Source organism: Rhinichthys klamathensis, unplaced genomic scaffold (assembly GCF_029890125.1).
Source record: "Rhinichthys klamathensis goyatoka isolate OS25496 unplaced genomic scaffold, OSU_Roscu_1.1 h1tg000115l_1, whole genome shotgun sequence".
Classification (NCBI taxonomy): Eukaryota; Metazoa; Chordata; class Actinopteri; order Cypriniformes; family Leuciscidae; genus Rhinichthys; species Rhinichthys klamathensis.
In genome coordinates, this window is record NW_026606652.1 from 1,222,769 (window position 1) to 1,237,500 (window position 14,732).

Below are 14,732 nucleotides of genomic sequence, written 5' to 3' on the forward strand. Positions count from 1 at the left end.
TCACACAGAGATTCCGGAAAATACACGGATAAAGTGACCCGGGATTTGACCCGGGTTCGGTTGATTTTGCTTCATTCACACTGCCAGTGATTTGCCGGAATCAGAGAGCGCGTTCACACACAACCCGTGTATGTTCCGGAAAGACGCGTGACGTTGAATGTGACGGGTCTCTACTTCAGTCCAGTTTGCAGACATTTTTTCGTTCTTGTATCGATGACGAACACAAACTTTCTTCTAATCTAGAGTAACTGAGCCGCACGATAACTACGTCATTGCAAAGGCTCGTGAATCCTCACTACGACACACCCCTTATACGGCATTGGTTCTGGCTTTTGTTCACACAGCGCGCGTTCCGGGTCTGAACACGGCAATGTTACTAGGTCCCCAACCCGGCATCAATCCCGGGTCGTGTTTGCGTTCACACAGAAGGCACTCTGGCAATTTGCCGGCAATTTGCCGGGTTCAAAGCGCTATGTGAAAGGGGCTATATTTATGTGTGTTTGTTTGTCAGAGCCTGCAGTTGCTGTGTGACGCGCGTTCGCGGCGGGCATATCGTGACCGTGACGAGCTGGACGCGCTCCGAGAAAAGGCCGTTAACATCGATTCCCTATTTGACCATTAAGAATTTCGAAATAATGAGCGACTAAATGTAGGCTCATACAGACGTATTTCACAAGCAGCCGCGCCGCAGCCATCACCAAGCGCGAACCATTGACAGTGAATGAAACGAAGCGAACGCACAGGCCATAGTGTGACATGCGTAAACCAATGGTGTAAATATAATCATCATAGATTTATTTAAAAGAAAGAACGTAGCCTACGCAATTTATATTCACAATACTTACTATAATATAATTTATATTATTTTATTGCGTTTGTATTAGTTGTTTGAAGAGTAAAAAAAAAATCGGTCTTTAATGCAAGTTTACAACTGGCAAGTCGGTCGGACTAAAAGGGAGAAAAAAAATGAATTGGGTCGGTCCTAATTTGACGGTCGGTCGGGTTACGGCAAACAAGAATATTTTTAAGGATGGCCTAAGTGAGTCCTTTGTTAAACCCCAACTTTTTTAAAAAAAATCTCAGTGAGGGAAACTGCTCATCCAACAATTTCATGGCGTGTTTTTATTGTCATTGCTAAATGATGGTGACGGTTCAAATGCTATCTGTTAGGTGGTACTGACCCAACTAACCCAACCAAACTAGTGTGTCCAATTCTCAAACCACAGCACTAACGTGCTTCTAAATCAGAGTTCTGCCATCATCATGTGTGTGGTTATGTCAGCAAATTGGTTTTGAAGACTCTGGGAAGTTTAGGCTTCTCGCCCTTCCTTTTCTGCCCACTGATTAGTTTACATTTCTGAGTCCTCAGTTCTTGGATAATGGAAAACTGCCCATTGTGACGTCTGATGACTGACCTGGTGTAATCCTCACATCCTCAAATCTTTTCCTCTATTCATTAAATAGAAATAGGATCTTGTCTTGTCTGGCATGTGTTTAATAAGTTTACTCACTAAAACGATTCCCCTTATTAGCTTTTCTCTCAGGCATTATCCGAGTCAGGTGGTGTTTGTATGGAAGTACACCCTGAACCTTTTATCGCGACGTGAAGTTTCAGCAGGGCATATTTTAACCTTGTTTCATGTTACTCATGTGTGTGTTTGTTTGCGCGCAGACGTCTCTGCTCAGGAGCAGCCGGAGTTGTTCCTGAAGAAACTTCAGCAGTGTTGTGCTGTCTTTGATTTCATGGACACTCTGTCAGACCTGAAGATGAAAGAATACAAGCGCTCAACCCTCAATGAGCTCGTCGATTATGTCACAGTCAGCCGAGGATACCTCACAGAACAGGCCTACCCAGAGGTCGTCAAAATGGTGAGTGAAAAAGTCACCTGAACATGCATCATCTATCTGTGGACAGGATTCATACACTTACCTAAATGGTATAATCTGACTTTGGATTTCAATAATCAGTCAGAAAGTCAGACTTTTGACAATGGACATGAAATCTGGTCAATTGAAACTTATTCTGGCTGCTCACTTAGGAATGAGCTGTCTGGTTTGCACTTGTTTATGTACAGGAACACTACCTCTCGAAAGTTTGGGGTTGGTAAGATTTTTTTGAAAGTTGATTTTAAAGATGCCTTTGTGCTCACTGCATTGATTTTATCAAAATGGCTCTAACAACAGTAATATTGTTAAAATATTTAAAATAACTTTAACAACTTAATTTTAATATTCTGTTTTAAAAAATCTAAAATGTAATTAATTCCTCTAATATTTGAGAGAAAGGACCACAGGTGCTTAGGAGGCTATAGTTCTCTCCCTGGAGCGTCGGTCAGAACGCAGGACAGGAGGCAGGAATCAGATTGAACGTTTTACTCAACTTTCTTCAGCAGCACAGACATACATTAGACAGCAATTACAGGTGCAGATTTGAATGTAGTAGTTGCTTCTCAGCTTATATTAATGGAAATGGTAGGTTAACATTTTGTACTTGAGTGTATGCGTGTAGCTGAAAATAAACAAAACAGTAATAAAGGTTTCATATACTGTATAAACTAGCATTATTGATGAAGTCTAACACCAGCTCAACCAGGTGACTGATAACTCGTGAGTCACCATTCCTTAACGTAATCTGTACAGAACAAATAATGTACATGTAATGATATAGCCTGAATAATACAAGCATAACACTTAAAGGTGAACTAAGTAACTTTTTTACCTTAACCGAACAGCTTTGGAGTCATTGTAATGTTTATATTACTGATTTCGTGTTGAATGGTGGTCGTCTCGCACCCCCCTGGTGCCTGTGAGCCGCAAAACCACCCTTGCAACTTTGGGCTGGCGAGCCGCCGGCCTCAGTGTTAGGAAGTATCGTGTGATATCAGGTCTCGCGAGGTAACGAATTGCTTTACGGCAAAAAACAGATCTGATAAAATTCTGATAAAATGAGCATCAAACAGAAATAACCCGGCGCCATATACATGTGGTGTTGGGCGCGCGCAGCTCTTAAATGGGCCATACCTTATTTCCACTCGTTACAGCGTCCATCCTACTGAACAGGGAACGGTGTACAGGGGGAGGGGATCCGGCCGTGAGTGCGAGCCATCTCTGCGTGAGTGCTATTCACGACAGTACAAGTACTCCACAGCGACTCTAGGGGTCGCTGTTTGACAAAAACGGAATTCCTACTTAGTGCTGCTTTAACTCAGTTACAAACAACATGCATAAGCATACTACAATGACGTTCATTCTTTGCCAACTGCACGACATGACTCGTCATTTCTCTCGAGTGGATTTATGACCCAAATACTCGAGTATTTCTAGATATTCACATATATAATCGATCCTAAACAAGTTAAGGATAAATAAAACTCACTTTTCTCATAAGGACGTACACCGTTATTAATGTTCAACACAAAGACTGCACCGCGACTTCTTGAACAGTCTTGCTGTGGAGAATGCAGCTGTTTGTATCACGCGCATTTCTCGTGCGCAATCACTTCCAGCCCATCCGCTAATGGCCACTAGCCTTTGCGCTATCTTTATAACAGAGGGCAAAGCTGAATTTTCAGCATCATTACTCCAGCCTTCAGTGTCACATGACATGATCCTTCAGAAATCATGCCCTTGCACACTGAGTCCGAAATTCGCGTCCGAAATTTTCGCATGTTAAAAAATAAATACAACCTCACTTTGTCAATCACGCTTGCACACTGCCTCCGAAACTTTCGTCCGTTTGAATGGTGTTTTGACAATTCAGAGCCACCGAATCACGAATACGAAAAAACGCATATGAAAATTTCGGACTCATCAGTGTGCAAGGGCCTTAATATGCTGATTTGGTGATCAAGAAACATTTCTTATTATTATTATCAATGTTGAAAACAGTTGCACTGCTGAATATTTTTGAGGAAACCATAATAAATATTTTTAAATGTCTTTTTGGCATGTTTAATCCATTTAATGCATACTTGCTGAAAAAAGTATTAATTTCTTTGAAAAAAAATCTTACTGACCCCAAACTTTTGAACGGTAGTGTAAATCTGAAGTCAGTGATACCACAATAATAGACTGGCATGCAGCAGAATTTGTTCATAAAACATGAAATTTCTCAGAATTTTTCATCTGTTCAAAAGCTGTAAATTAGGATTCTTTTTAAGACATTATACAAGCCTTTAAATTATAGTTGACTGATAAAATATATATAACACAGACAAATACAGGCACGCACCCACACCAGGTTGACTAATACATTACTAACCTGTGCACACTGATTCCCATAAGTTGCACAAAGCCAATCTGAGTGGAGCTGTGAGATTTTAAGAAAGCTTGTCTTTTTTTTGTGAAATAGGCATCAGACGGTCATGAATGGTCTGTAATATTTGGTTAAGAAGTTTTAATCAAATTAAAGGGCACCTATTATGCCCCTTTTCACAAGATGTAAAATAAGTCTCTGATGCCCCCAGAGTGTGTATGTGAAGTTTTAGCTCAAAATACCCAACAGATAATTTTTTTCAGCATGTTTAATTTTTTTTTACTTTTTGGGGCTCAGAAAAATGCACCGTTTTAGTGTGTATCCCTTTAAATGCAAATGAGCAGCTGCTGCCGGCCCAGAGGGAGGAGACTCACGAGTTCGCGCTCAGAGCCAGGACAATCTCATCTGATAATATCAAAACAGAAACTTTTAGTAGCGGTGTTCATTTCGACCCGGAGTCGGACAATAATTCCCACAGAGCCATAGAATAAATGCTGTATAGAAATAGAACAGGTATAGTCTAGTTTAATTATGGTTATAACTTATTTTTCATCTTGCTTTTATCCACTATTAGTACAAGCCTGTTGTAGTGGACCGCATCCGTAAATCCGTGATCAGTAACGTTAGGCCTATCGCTCCTGAGACTGTAGGCTGGATCACGAACAGTTGGTACAGATCCATCCTCGAGTAACAACGGGAGTAAATTAAGACTGCTATGTTCATTCTTACATCCAACAACAAACCACCTCAATCACTTTAGGAGATATTCTTGTCTACAGCTGCTCCGGCGTCGAAACAATGGCGGACTGTGTTTAGCTCACTCAGGGCGGGTCTACGTTAAAACTGCCGTGTCCGTCAACAGTCGTGGGAGGGTCTTGTGCAAATCTACGTCACATTGCCCCGAATCTGAAAACGACCTGTTATGAGACAGTGCTTATGATTTATGGGGATTAAAAAAAAGCACTGGGTGGATTTTTATCATTATAGGGTGGTTGTGTACACACACTGCCAACACACATTTATGTTCAACGCCATAGGTGCCCTTTAAAGGTGCATTGTGTAATTTTTGGCAGCATCTAGTGGTGAGGTTGCGAATTGAAATCAACAGAAGTTACGGTGGCCAACAGGAAAAGATGTCGTCGTCTGAGACGGCAGAGAGTAGCCAGTTAAGCAATGATGTTTCTTTACAAAGATAAATTAAGAAATTAGGTTTACTTAATTATTCAGTAAAACGATGTTATTGCGAATATTATTGTTACTTGTTTCTTCATTGTGTCAGTGTTATATTCGCTGACTTTAGCTAGCTTCTTTGGACGAAGAACAACATTGTGACGAAATGCATTTGTCCGTTGAGGGCTACTGTAGAAACATGTCGGCGCAAAATGGCTATTTCAATGTAAAGGGAGCCGCGCAGTGTATGTAGATAGAAATGGCTCATTCTAAGGTAATAAAAACATAACGGTTCATTATGTAAGGTCTTTATACACCACTCAAAACATAGTTATGTATATGATATTGCATTTCTGTCAACAGATCTTCCTAAATATTGCACAAATGCACCTTTGTGTTTTTCCCATGTCTTATGGTTATGTTACATTTCTCTCTTTCTCAGGTGTCCTATAATATATTCCGAACTCTTCCGCCCAGTGACAGTAATGAGTTTGACCCAGAGGAGGATGAACCCACTCTAGAGGCCTCGTGGCCACATTTACAGGTGTGTGTGTGTGTGTGTGTGTGTATGCGGTGGAGGTTCTTGATAATATTGTTGTGTACTTTGGTCCCTTTCTCCTTGTGTAGAGCTCCTGTCTGTTTTATTTGTTTCAGCATATTTGTCTGTGTATTTTTGAGGGTTTGTACACACACTCTGACCCTCTGTGTGTGTGTGTACTCACTGTATGCTTCCAGGACTCCTTTATAAATGAGATGCATATCTCAAGGAGAATCTTCCTGGTAAAACTTTTCTCTTTCATATCTTTATTAATCCCTGCTTCCTCATCTGAAAAAATAAAAATCCAATATTGAAAGTCACATTCTCAGATTTGCTCCATGTCTTTTTTTCTTCCAACCTCTTATAATGGCAAAGACCACTGGTGGCAGTAGCAGTGTGTCCTGTGACTGTGTGACCTCAGTCGAACCATAACCTTTGACCTTTTCATTTTCTCTGCATTTCTCTGCATGCATACTGAGTTCAAAGAACTCCCCCAAATAACACAAACTCTCTCTCTCTCTCTTTTCTCTTCTCAGCTGGTGTATGAGTTCTTCATTCGCTTTTTGGAGAGTCAGGAGTTTCAACCCAGCATTGCCAAAAAGTACATAGACCAGAAATTTGTCTTACAGGTGAGGATGTTCTTTTTAAAAAATCTCCTCAAATCCTTTTTTCTCAGTAACATTTGTTCATCATTTTTTTGTCCATCTGTTGTCCTGTCAGCTGCTGGAGTTGTTCGACAGCGAGGACCCGCGGGAGAGAGATTACCTGAAGACAGTCTTACACAGAATCTACGGAAAATTCCTGGGACTGAGAGCTTTTATACGAAAACAAATTAATAATATTTTTCTACGGTGAGGGATCTAATATATGACAATTGAAATTTATATTTGCACATGCAGGAATGAAGCGCAACCATTCATCTCTGTGTCTCTCATTCATAGTTTTGTTTATGAAACTGAGCACTTCAATGGAGTCGCAGAATTGTTGGAGATTTTGGGCAGGTGAGTTGTACTTTTTTTTGTACTTTTTCAGTCACAATGTAAAGGAAGTAGTTACAGATAATTTCTTCTGTATCGTTAAATGGACTATTGGAAAAGAAACTATGTAAGGCTATCCGTCTATCCATCGGTTGTTAATTGGCTGGAGGCAGAATGGAATGCAAGCTTGCAGTCAATAAGAGAGTATGTGCGTGTCTGGGTGACGTCACTGTCGACCGGAGTGACTGCGGTTACGCCCACTGAGTGGCAAAAAGACTGAGCGGCAAAAAGACTGAGCGGCAGCATTGGTTTTCAGCGTAAATGCCACGTGAACACACAATACACAACTAAAATGGGAAAGAGCTTTGAGATTGACTGTATAAATAGAATTGACAAGAGATCTTAGGTATATTTTTACAGACTTCCGAAAGCTACAGAAAAGAGAAGCAAAAGAAGGATCGCTGCAATTTATAGAAACATCTGGACTCCAGACAGCGAAAGGTGGATTTGCAGTTATCATTTTGTCAATATGCTGAATTTTGGGGTAAAATCATACCCTATATATTGTATTGACAACCCATAGGGTTGTGCCGATGGACGATATCATCGTCCATCGTGATGGCTGACAGACATCACGATGTTTAGACGGCATCGGCTAAACATCGTGTGTCCCGTTTCCATGGTGACGCGTCATGCTTGGCACGTGATTCACCACAGCCAAAATAGCGCTGTATGACAGATTTAGCGCTTTGATTTCTAAATATTAACAAACTTGCTTACCAAGTCATGAACTATCTTCTATTCCGATTCTCAAATATGTGTAAGTGAGTTTTTGTTGTTTAAAAAAACTTTATAAATTATCTTGATCTGTAACGTGAGATGGGCGCCGTGTTTGGACCGCAGTTCAGAGATTTCTGTCTGTTGGATTTATTACAGCGCGTGAATTCACCAGTTTCTCCTGAAAAACATGAAAGTAATGCCGCGTTCCAGGCAACCTGTAACCCGTGTTTTTCCAACCTTATACCCGTGAAAGTGCACTGGAACGGCAGTCAAACCCGTGACTTCCCACCCGTGAACTCGTACTAGATCGATGTACTCCCAGTTACGAGTTCTGACGTCACATAGCCCGCAAAACCATACAAGAACAACAATGGCAGCCCCTACGGATGCAGTGTTTCTGCAGGCGGTACACAGTGAGAATACACTTTAGGACAATATAACGTTGCAGTCAAATTAATAATAATATAATAATAATGATAATAATACACACAAGATTATGTATTACAATGTTATGTGTCTGAAAAAATAAGTATGTATATTGCGCTCAGGTAGTTTGGCGTGACTGGCCTGGAATGCTACGAAGTCGTGAGTCGTGGCTTGAAGTCGTGATTTACGTGCTCAAAAACCTGCCTGGAACGCAGCATAAGTGGCCGGTGAACTGGGAGAAAAATTTAGTTGACATTATAGTTATTTACTGCTATACTGTGTCTCTCTGATATGAATAAAAACCGTCGTCAAATATATTTGAATGGGTTGTTATTGCCGCTTCCCTAGACACCATTGTGTATTTTACAAACTATAAATGTATTGTTTTGCTATAGATTATATGTATTTAAATGTCTGAAACCTAAAATAAACATTATGTGGTTAAAAACACTGAACAGTTGTGATATAGCCTATGACAAGCGCTGAGCGCGTCCGTCTTTGGCTCAGCGCGCCAGCCATAGCGCGAAAGCACGCAGTTTGAATCTGGCAGTGATGTCACGTCACTGTACATTCGCTACTTAGTGCTCAGCTACTGCAGAGCTGCCGACATCGAAATTGGCAGAGCTGCCGACACCCCCCCCCCCCCCCCCCCTCCTCCTCCTCCTCCTCCTCCGATATCATCGTCCATCGCGAGGTTTCACTGTAGACATCGTCTGATGCCAAAGTGGTAGACATCGCCCAACCGCGCGCGAAAAGCGCGAAAAAGGTTTCACTGTAGACATCGTCTGATGCCAAAGTGGTAGACATCGCCCAACCCTAACAACCCATCAATTACAATTTTTACCATCGTATATTCTGCATAATTGGATATTTTTAAATAAACACTGACAAAAAACTATTCAAGTTTTAGAGCTGGACTATATGGTGTTATGTATATATATTAGTGCTGTCAGTTAAACGCGTTATTAACGGTGTTAACGCAAACCCATTTTAACGGCGTTAATTTTTTTATCGCGCGATTAACGGCCTTTTTGGCCTAGCAAACTTTGTAGTTTTTTTCACATGCTTTTGCAACAGGACGCGGCATGCGCTATGAAACCCATTCATTTCAATGGCTTGCGCGCGAGGACGTTTTAAAAGCGCAAGCGGGTCTAGCTAGACCGGAAACAAAACAACAGGCACGACGCCGCACACACTTGTTTGGGCTTGCGAGCCGGCCAAATAGTTGGTTAACGTTACGTTTTGAGTGGATGACGAGCGCGAGACGCCGAAATGGATGCCAATAAGATTCTGAATGGAAAGTTTACTTTAAAAAAGTTGCCAAATGGTTCCATTGACGAGACCGCAAAGTGATCTGTGTGTTTTGTCATTGTGAACTGAGCTATCATCGTCGTAGCACGTCCAGTCTGAAATACCACTTGATGGCCAAGCACACACACACACACACAGCTGATGCGAATTCTCCGCCCCCTCGTCAATATCAGGACCTCGTCAGTATTTCTTTCACCCTTTTATTGATGGACAGTGTTACATTGTGTGAGAGATTATTTGCTCCAAGTGAGAATGTTAGTGTGAATTTAACACAGTATATGCCAATGTTGTTTTCAATAAAAAAACATTTGCACAAAGCAAGCCGATCCACTTTTCCATGTTGATAAGAGCATTAAAATGAGAAAAAATAATGGGACAAAAAGAAATCAAGAGACATTTAGAATAGATAAAAATGTGCAATTAATTGCGATTAATCGCGAGTTAACTATGGCATTAATGCGATTAATCACGATTAAATATTTTAATCGTTTGACGGCACTAATATATATATATATATATATATATAATATTGATATAAGTGATCATCCGGATTTAGACCTACCTAGGTATATTGTATTTTAAGCGTTCACAGGTAAATTTGCTTTATGTATTTCCCCGCATCAAAATCAGACGCGTATAAATGTCAGGAAACACGATTCCTGGCTGCTTGTCAATATCCATGGATCACTGGATTTTTGGTTAGTTGTAAGGAACACTATATCGAGTCCAACCTTCAGATTAAATTGATAATTGTTCGTTTTACTCGCATTTTCGCAGTTTCCCCTATTAAATCCAGTCAGGCTGCAGCTCTTTTGCCACTCAGTCTGGCTGAGGGGACATGTTCCGGCGGGAAAGTGACATCAATGCATACCCTATACTGTAAGAGAGGGGCAGGATTTAAGCAAATGATTGGAGAAATCTGGCATACCAGAGAGAAGTATGATGTATTACCTTGGCCCAGTTGTTTAAAAAGTTTAATCTGGATCAGATTTATCTAGATTTGGAAATCCCATGTTTTGCTGTCCAGGATCAAGTGATCCATCTTATTTTTGCACTGTTTTTTCAAAGCAAGATAGGATTGGATCATACTCATCCAGATGCACAATTTTTCACATTACCAAATCTAGATTAGCAGTGATTACCAAAATCCAGATTACCAAATCCAGATGCACAATTTTTCATATTACCAAATCTAGATTAGCAGTGCTCCAAACACATTTCACAAAGAGAAAAATCTGACCCCTACGGAGGCACAAAAGGGACATGATGTTGGGGCAAAATATATGACATGGGAGAAAAATTATATATTTTAATGCTTTTGCATTCTCTCGCAAAATTGTTGCGTTCCCCCAAGAAACTCTGCATTCGCTCTCAAAACTTGAGTTCTTTGCGGAGTTTCTTGGGGAAACGCAAAACATTTGCGTGAGAACGCTAAAGCAATAAGTTTTTTCTTCCATCTCATGTTTTTCCTTTCAGAGTTTCCATAGCCCCTCATGTGACCCACAACAAAAACAAGCAAATAAATATTCAATAAGGGATGCAATTGTTTTAGTGATTAAAAAAACACCTAAAATTAAATATATTATTTTTGAAAATGACAGCTGTTTTGGGGATTATTTTATGGTGCCAAAATTTAGTTTTTTGTTTTTTACTTTACTGTATACTGAAGAGCTTAATAGGTAGCCTAATGTGTGCTTGTAATTTACTACTTTAACAGTTAAAGTAATCAAGAGCTAAATTAAAATAGAAATGTGTGTATAATATTACATGATATAACCAGTTTTAAAGTTTTATTACATTTTTGTTCCCAAAATCCACCCTTCTGCTGGGATTAGGAGAATCCTGTTTTTTTGTTTTTTTTATCAAAGATATCCCAATCTTACTAAAAAGTTTTGAACAACACAAACTTGAACAAAACAAGATTGGATTTTTTTGTGATCTAATCTGATTTCATAATCCTTTTTGTCTTTTGAACAACCTATTTTCAAGTTTTGATCCAATCGGTTAGCTGAAATCCGATCCGAATAGTTTTGAGCAACTAGGCCCAGAAGAGTGAGTTATGGCATTTTGATTAAAAATATGGCCAAAACCTTTTTTTAAGATCATTAAGATGCATTTAGGTTTTGAACAACTAGGCCCAGAAGAGTGAGTAATGGCATTTTGATTAAAAATATGGCCAAAACCTTTTTTTAAGATCATTAAGATGCATTTAGTAAATAGACAGGGTTAATTTCCATTTTATGCTGACTTTTAGCTTAAAGCTGTACTGTTGTGTTTTTGTTTTTAGAATTAGTAGACCTCATGATTAGGGTTTTCATGAGTTGGTTTTCTTAACTGCTAGCCTTGCATGCATGGTCATTTACACGTTTAATTGATTTATGTAAATGAATCAAGTTAATAATATCTATAAGGATGTGCCACCAATTATGGTTAGAATTTGTATACTTTGGATAGGGTTGGATAGGTAGTAATGGAAATACTAAATTGGAAATACTAAATTGGGTTAGTATTTGTATGTGTTGTGTATGCAATCAGTGTTGTGATTGTTTTGTATGCAATTTCAGTCACTTAACATAATTAAATAATTACATTTAACTAACAGCTGGGATTTTCTTTTACATGAGATACGAGTTATTCTTGATCGCCTAAACATGTAAATCTTAGAGGGATGGTTCATCTGAAAATAAAAAAGTATTTTATTTACCGTTTACATGTTTATTTACATGTTATTGTAAAACCACATGACGAGCAGAAGTTTCCATACAGTAGAAGCATACAGTCTCCAGGGCCTCCATAAAAATAGTCCATACTCTCATGTGATTGTTCTAAGTCTTGGCCAGACAAAAGCTTTTTGTGAGGAACAGGCTGTAATTAAATTGTTATTCACTAAAGATCTTGACATCCGCTGCAGCTTTTGTCAAACTTGAGAACTGAAAGGTTATAGCACAGACTTCTCAGGAATTTCCCTCAAATATGATTAAATTGGCAGAAAAGCCCTGATGATTAAATGGCACTGAGTTTTGCATTGTGCTGACTGTAGGGGTAAATTCAGGGTTACCCAATCAGAATTGTGTTAGTGAAAGTTGTGTTTGTCTCCTGTCAGCATCATCAATGGCTTCGCTCTGCCGCTGAAGGCCGAGCACAAACAGTTTTTGGTGAAAGTTTTGATTCCTCTTCACACCGTCAGGAGCCTCTCGCTTTTTCACGCACAGGTACCAGTGCCCATGCGTTTTAAAACATTCAGATGAGTTTACTTCCTGCAGTCTTGATCCTGTCAATTAAATGATTGTTGTTTTCACAGCTGGCGTATTGTATTGTACAGTTCCTAGAGAAAGACCCTGCGTTAACAGAACCAGTAAGTGCAGTAAACGTACAAAGCCTTTCACTGATCATCTCTCTTTTTTTAGTCCATTTATTTAACCAGTCTCATGTTTCTCTCTCCTTTTAACAGGTTATCAGAGGTCTGCTGAAATTCTGGCCTAAAACTTGCAGTCAGAAAGAGGTGAGCTGAATAGAGCCAATTCACAGCAAGAGGTTGATCAGTCATGATTTCAGGACAGTGGAAGTGTTGATGACGATTTAGGATGCATTCACTGTTTTTCTTCATACACTGCTCTGATTGTCTGCATTGATGTGTGTGTAGGTCATGTACCTAGGAGAGTTGGAGGAGATTCTGGATGTGATTGAGCCCACGCAGTTTGTGAAGATCCAGGAGCCTCTTTTCAAACAGATCTCTAGATGTGTCTCCAGCCCTCATTTTCAGGTCTGCACAAACCCACTCTTGTCCAAGACTGAATTATAATTATATTGTCAGAAATTAGCTCTTTAATAAACTTTTTTAGTTTTTTCTTCTTCTGATATTTCACAACAGATCAGTTTTCACCACAATTTTGCCAGGTTTTCTTGTGGAGTTGACTGTATCAAAATGCTTATAAATGCATGTAGCAATTGCTTGCATCAAGATGCAAAATAAATTCTACATCATATTTTGGGCTTAGACTCAAGGTGTTTCTATGTGTGTCCAGGTGGCTGAGAGAGCTCTGTACTACTGGAATAATGAGTACATCATGAGTCTGATTGAGGAAAACTCCAACGTGATTCTTCCCATAATGTTCACAAGTCTGTACCGGATCTCCAAAGAACACTGGAACCCGTGAGTCAAAGCCACACTCTTCTGATGTTATTTAACACCAACATTGGCAGTCTGTGAGACTTTCAAGAGTTCATTGGAGCCTCTCTTTCTTGTCCTAATCACATTCCCTGCTTTTTCCTCAATTTCCAAACTCTCTCAGGACACTGTTGGGAAACCCATAAAAATGTATTTAATTAATAAAATAATTGTTAATTGATTCAATTTAAAGCTGCAGTCCATAGCTTTTTTGGGTTAAAAATTATCCAAAATACATATTTGAGAAAATACATAACCAGCCAGTGTTCAAAACTATCTGCTTGCCTTAGCTCGATTCAAAGCGGTAAGCTTGTAATTAGGGATGGGACGATTACCGGTTTCACGATAAACCACGATAAAATGTCCTGGCGGTTAGTATTATCGTTTAAAATTTAATTATCATAAAAACCGTGTTTGATTATCGTGATTTTGAAAACTCGCGGTAAATCCTGTCCAGCCAGAATCAGTCTGACGCAGGCGCGAGCAGGCGCGCAGATGCAATGTTGTTTTTTTGCGCGAGAAGACATGGCGGAAGGCAGTGACAGCGCACGGGAGATTTTTCAGCCATTAAAGAGGACAAAATCGGAGGTATGGTCGTATTTTGGCTATTACAAGAGTCCCAAGGGCAATTTAATCGAGGATGGGCACCCTGTCTGCAAATCTTGCTAGAGGAAAGTCGCTGCAAAAGGGGGAAACACGTCAAATCTGCTAAGTCATCTAACGTTACGTGACAACCACCCACTGAGTTAATTTTTACCTTAATACCACAACTAACTTGGGCAAATAATTAGACACATTTATTGGAGATCAATTATTTCATTATCTCACTTGTAATTATTGCAAAGCTTCCGCGAAGAGAAAAGTTTTACAGCAAGTGGATTTGAGCCAAGACGAACGAACATATTCAAACTATTAAGGGTGACATTTAAGGGATAATGTATTGTATTCATTCATAGTAAACTTATTACAGTTTTATTTTTTATTTTTTTACCACAGAAATAATTTCAGGGACATGAAATATTGAATTGTGGTTAACTTAATGTTTTTAAATCTTACCGGTTTATAAATCCATTATACAAGTTACAGTGTCCAAATCAATCGTAAAGT

At 39.5% G+C, this 14,732-nt stretch overlaps 1 protein-coding gene across 1 annotated transcript in view; it reads left to right on the forward strand.

Annotated features, from left to right (window-relative positions):
- The window catches only part of ppp2r5eb (protein phosphatase 2, regulatory subunit B', epsilon isoform b), a 59,214-nt gene that overhangs the window by 22,375 nt on the left and 22,107 nt on the right, over window positions 1-14,732 (forward strand). The window contains exons 3-12 of the mRNA XM_056254903.1: window positions 1,673-1,869; window positions 5,868-5,969; window positions 6,500-6,592; window positions 6,684-6,814; window positions 6,905-6,964; window positions 12,561-12,669; window positions 12,759-12,812; window positions 12,909-12,959; window positions 13,101-13,220; window positions 13,483-13,610. Of these exons, the coding sequence (XP_056110878.1) occupies window positions 1,673-1,869; window positions 5,868-5,969; window positions 6,500-6,592; window positions 6,684-6,814; window positions 6,905-6,964; window positions 12,561-12,669; window positions 12,759-12,812; window positions 12,909-12,959; window positions 13,101-13,220; window positions 13,483-13,610 (1,045 nt within the window). The remainder of the gene's footprint in view (window positions 1-1,672; window positions 1,870-5,867; window positions 5,970-6,499; window positions 6,593-6,683; window positions 6,815-6,904; window positions 6,965-12,560; window positions 12,670-12,758; window positions 12,813-12,908; window positions 12,960-13,100; window positions 13,221-13,482; window positions 13,611-14,732) is intronic.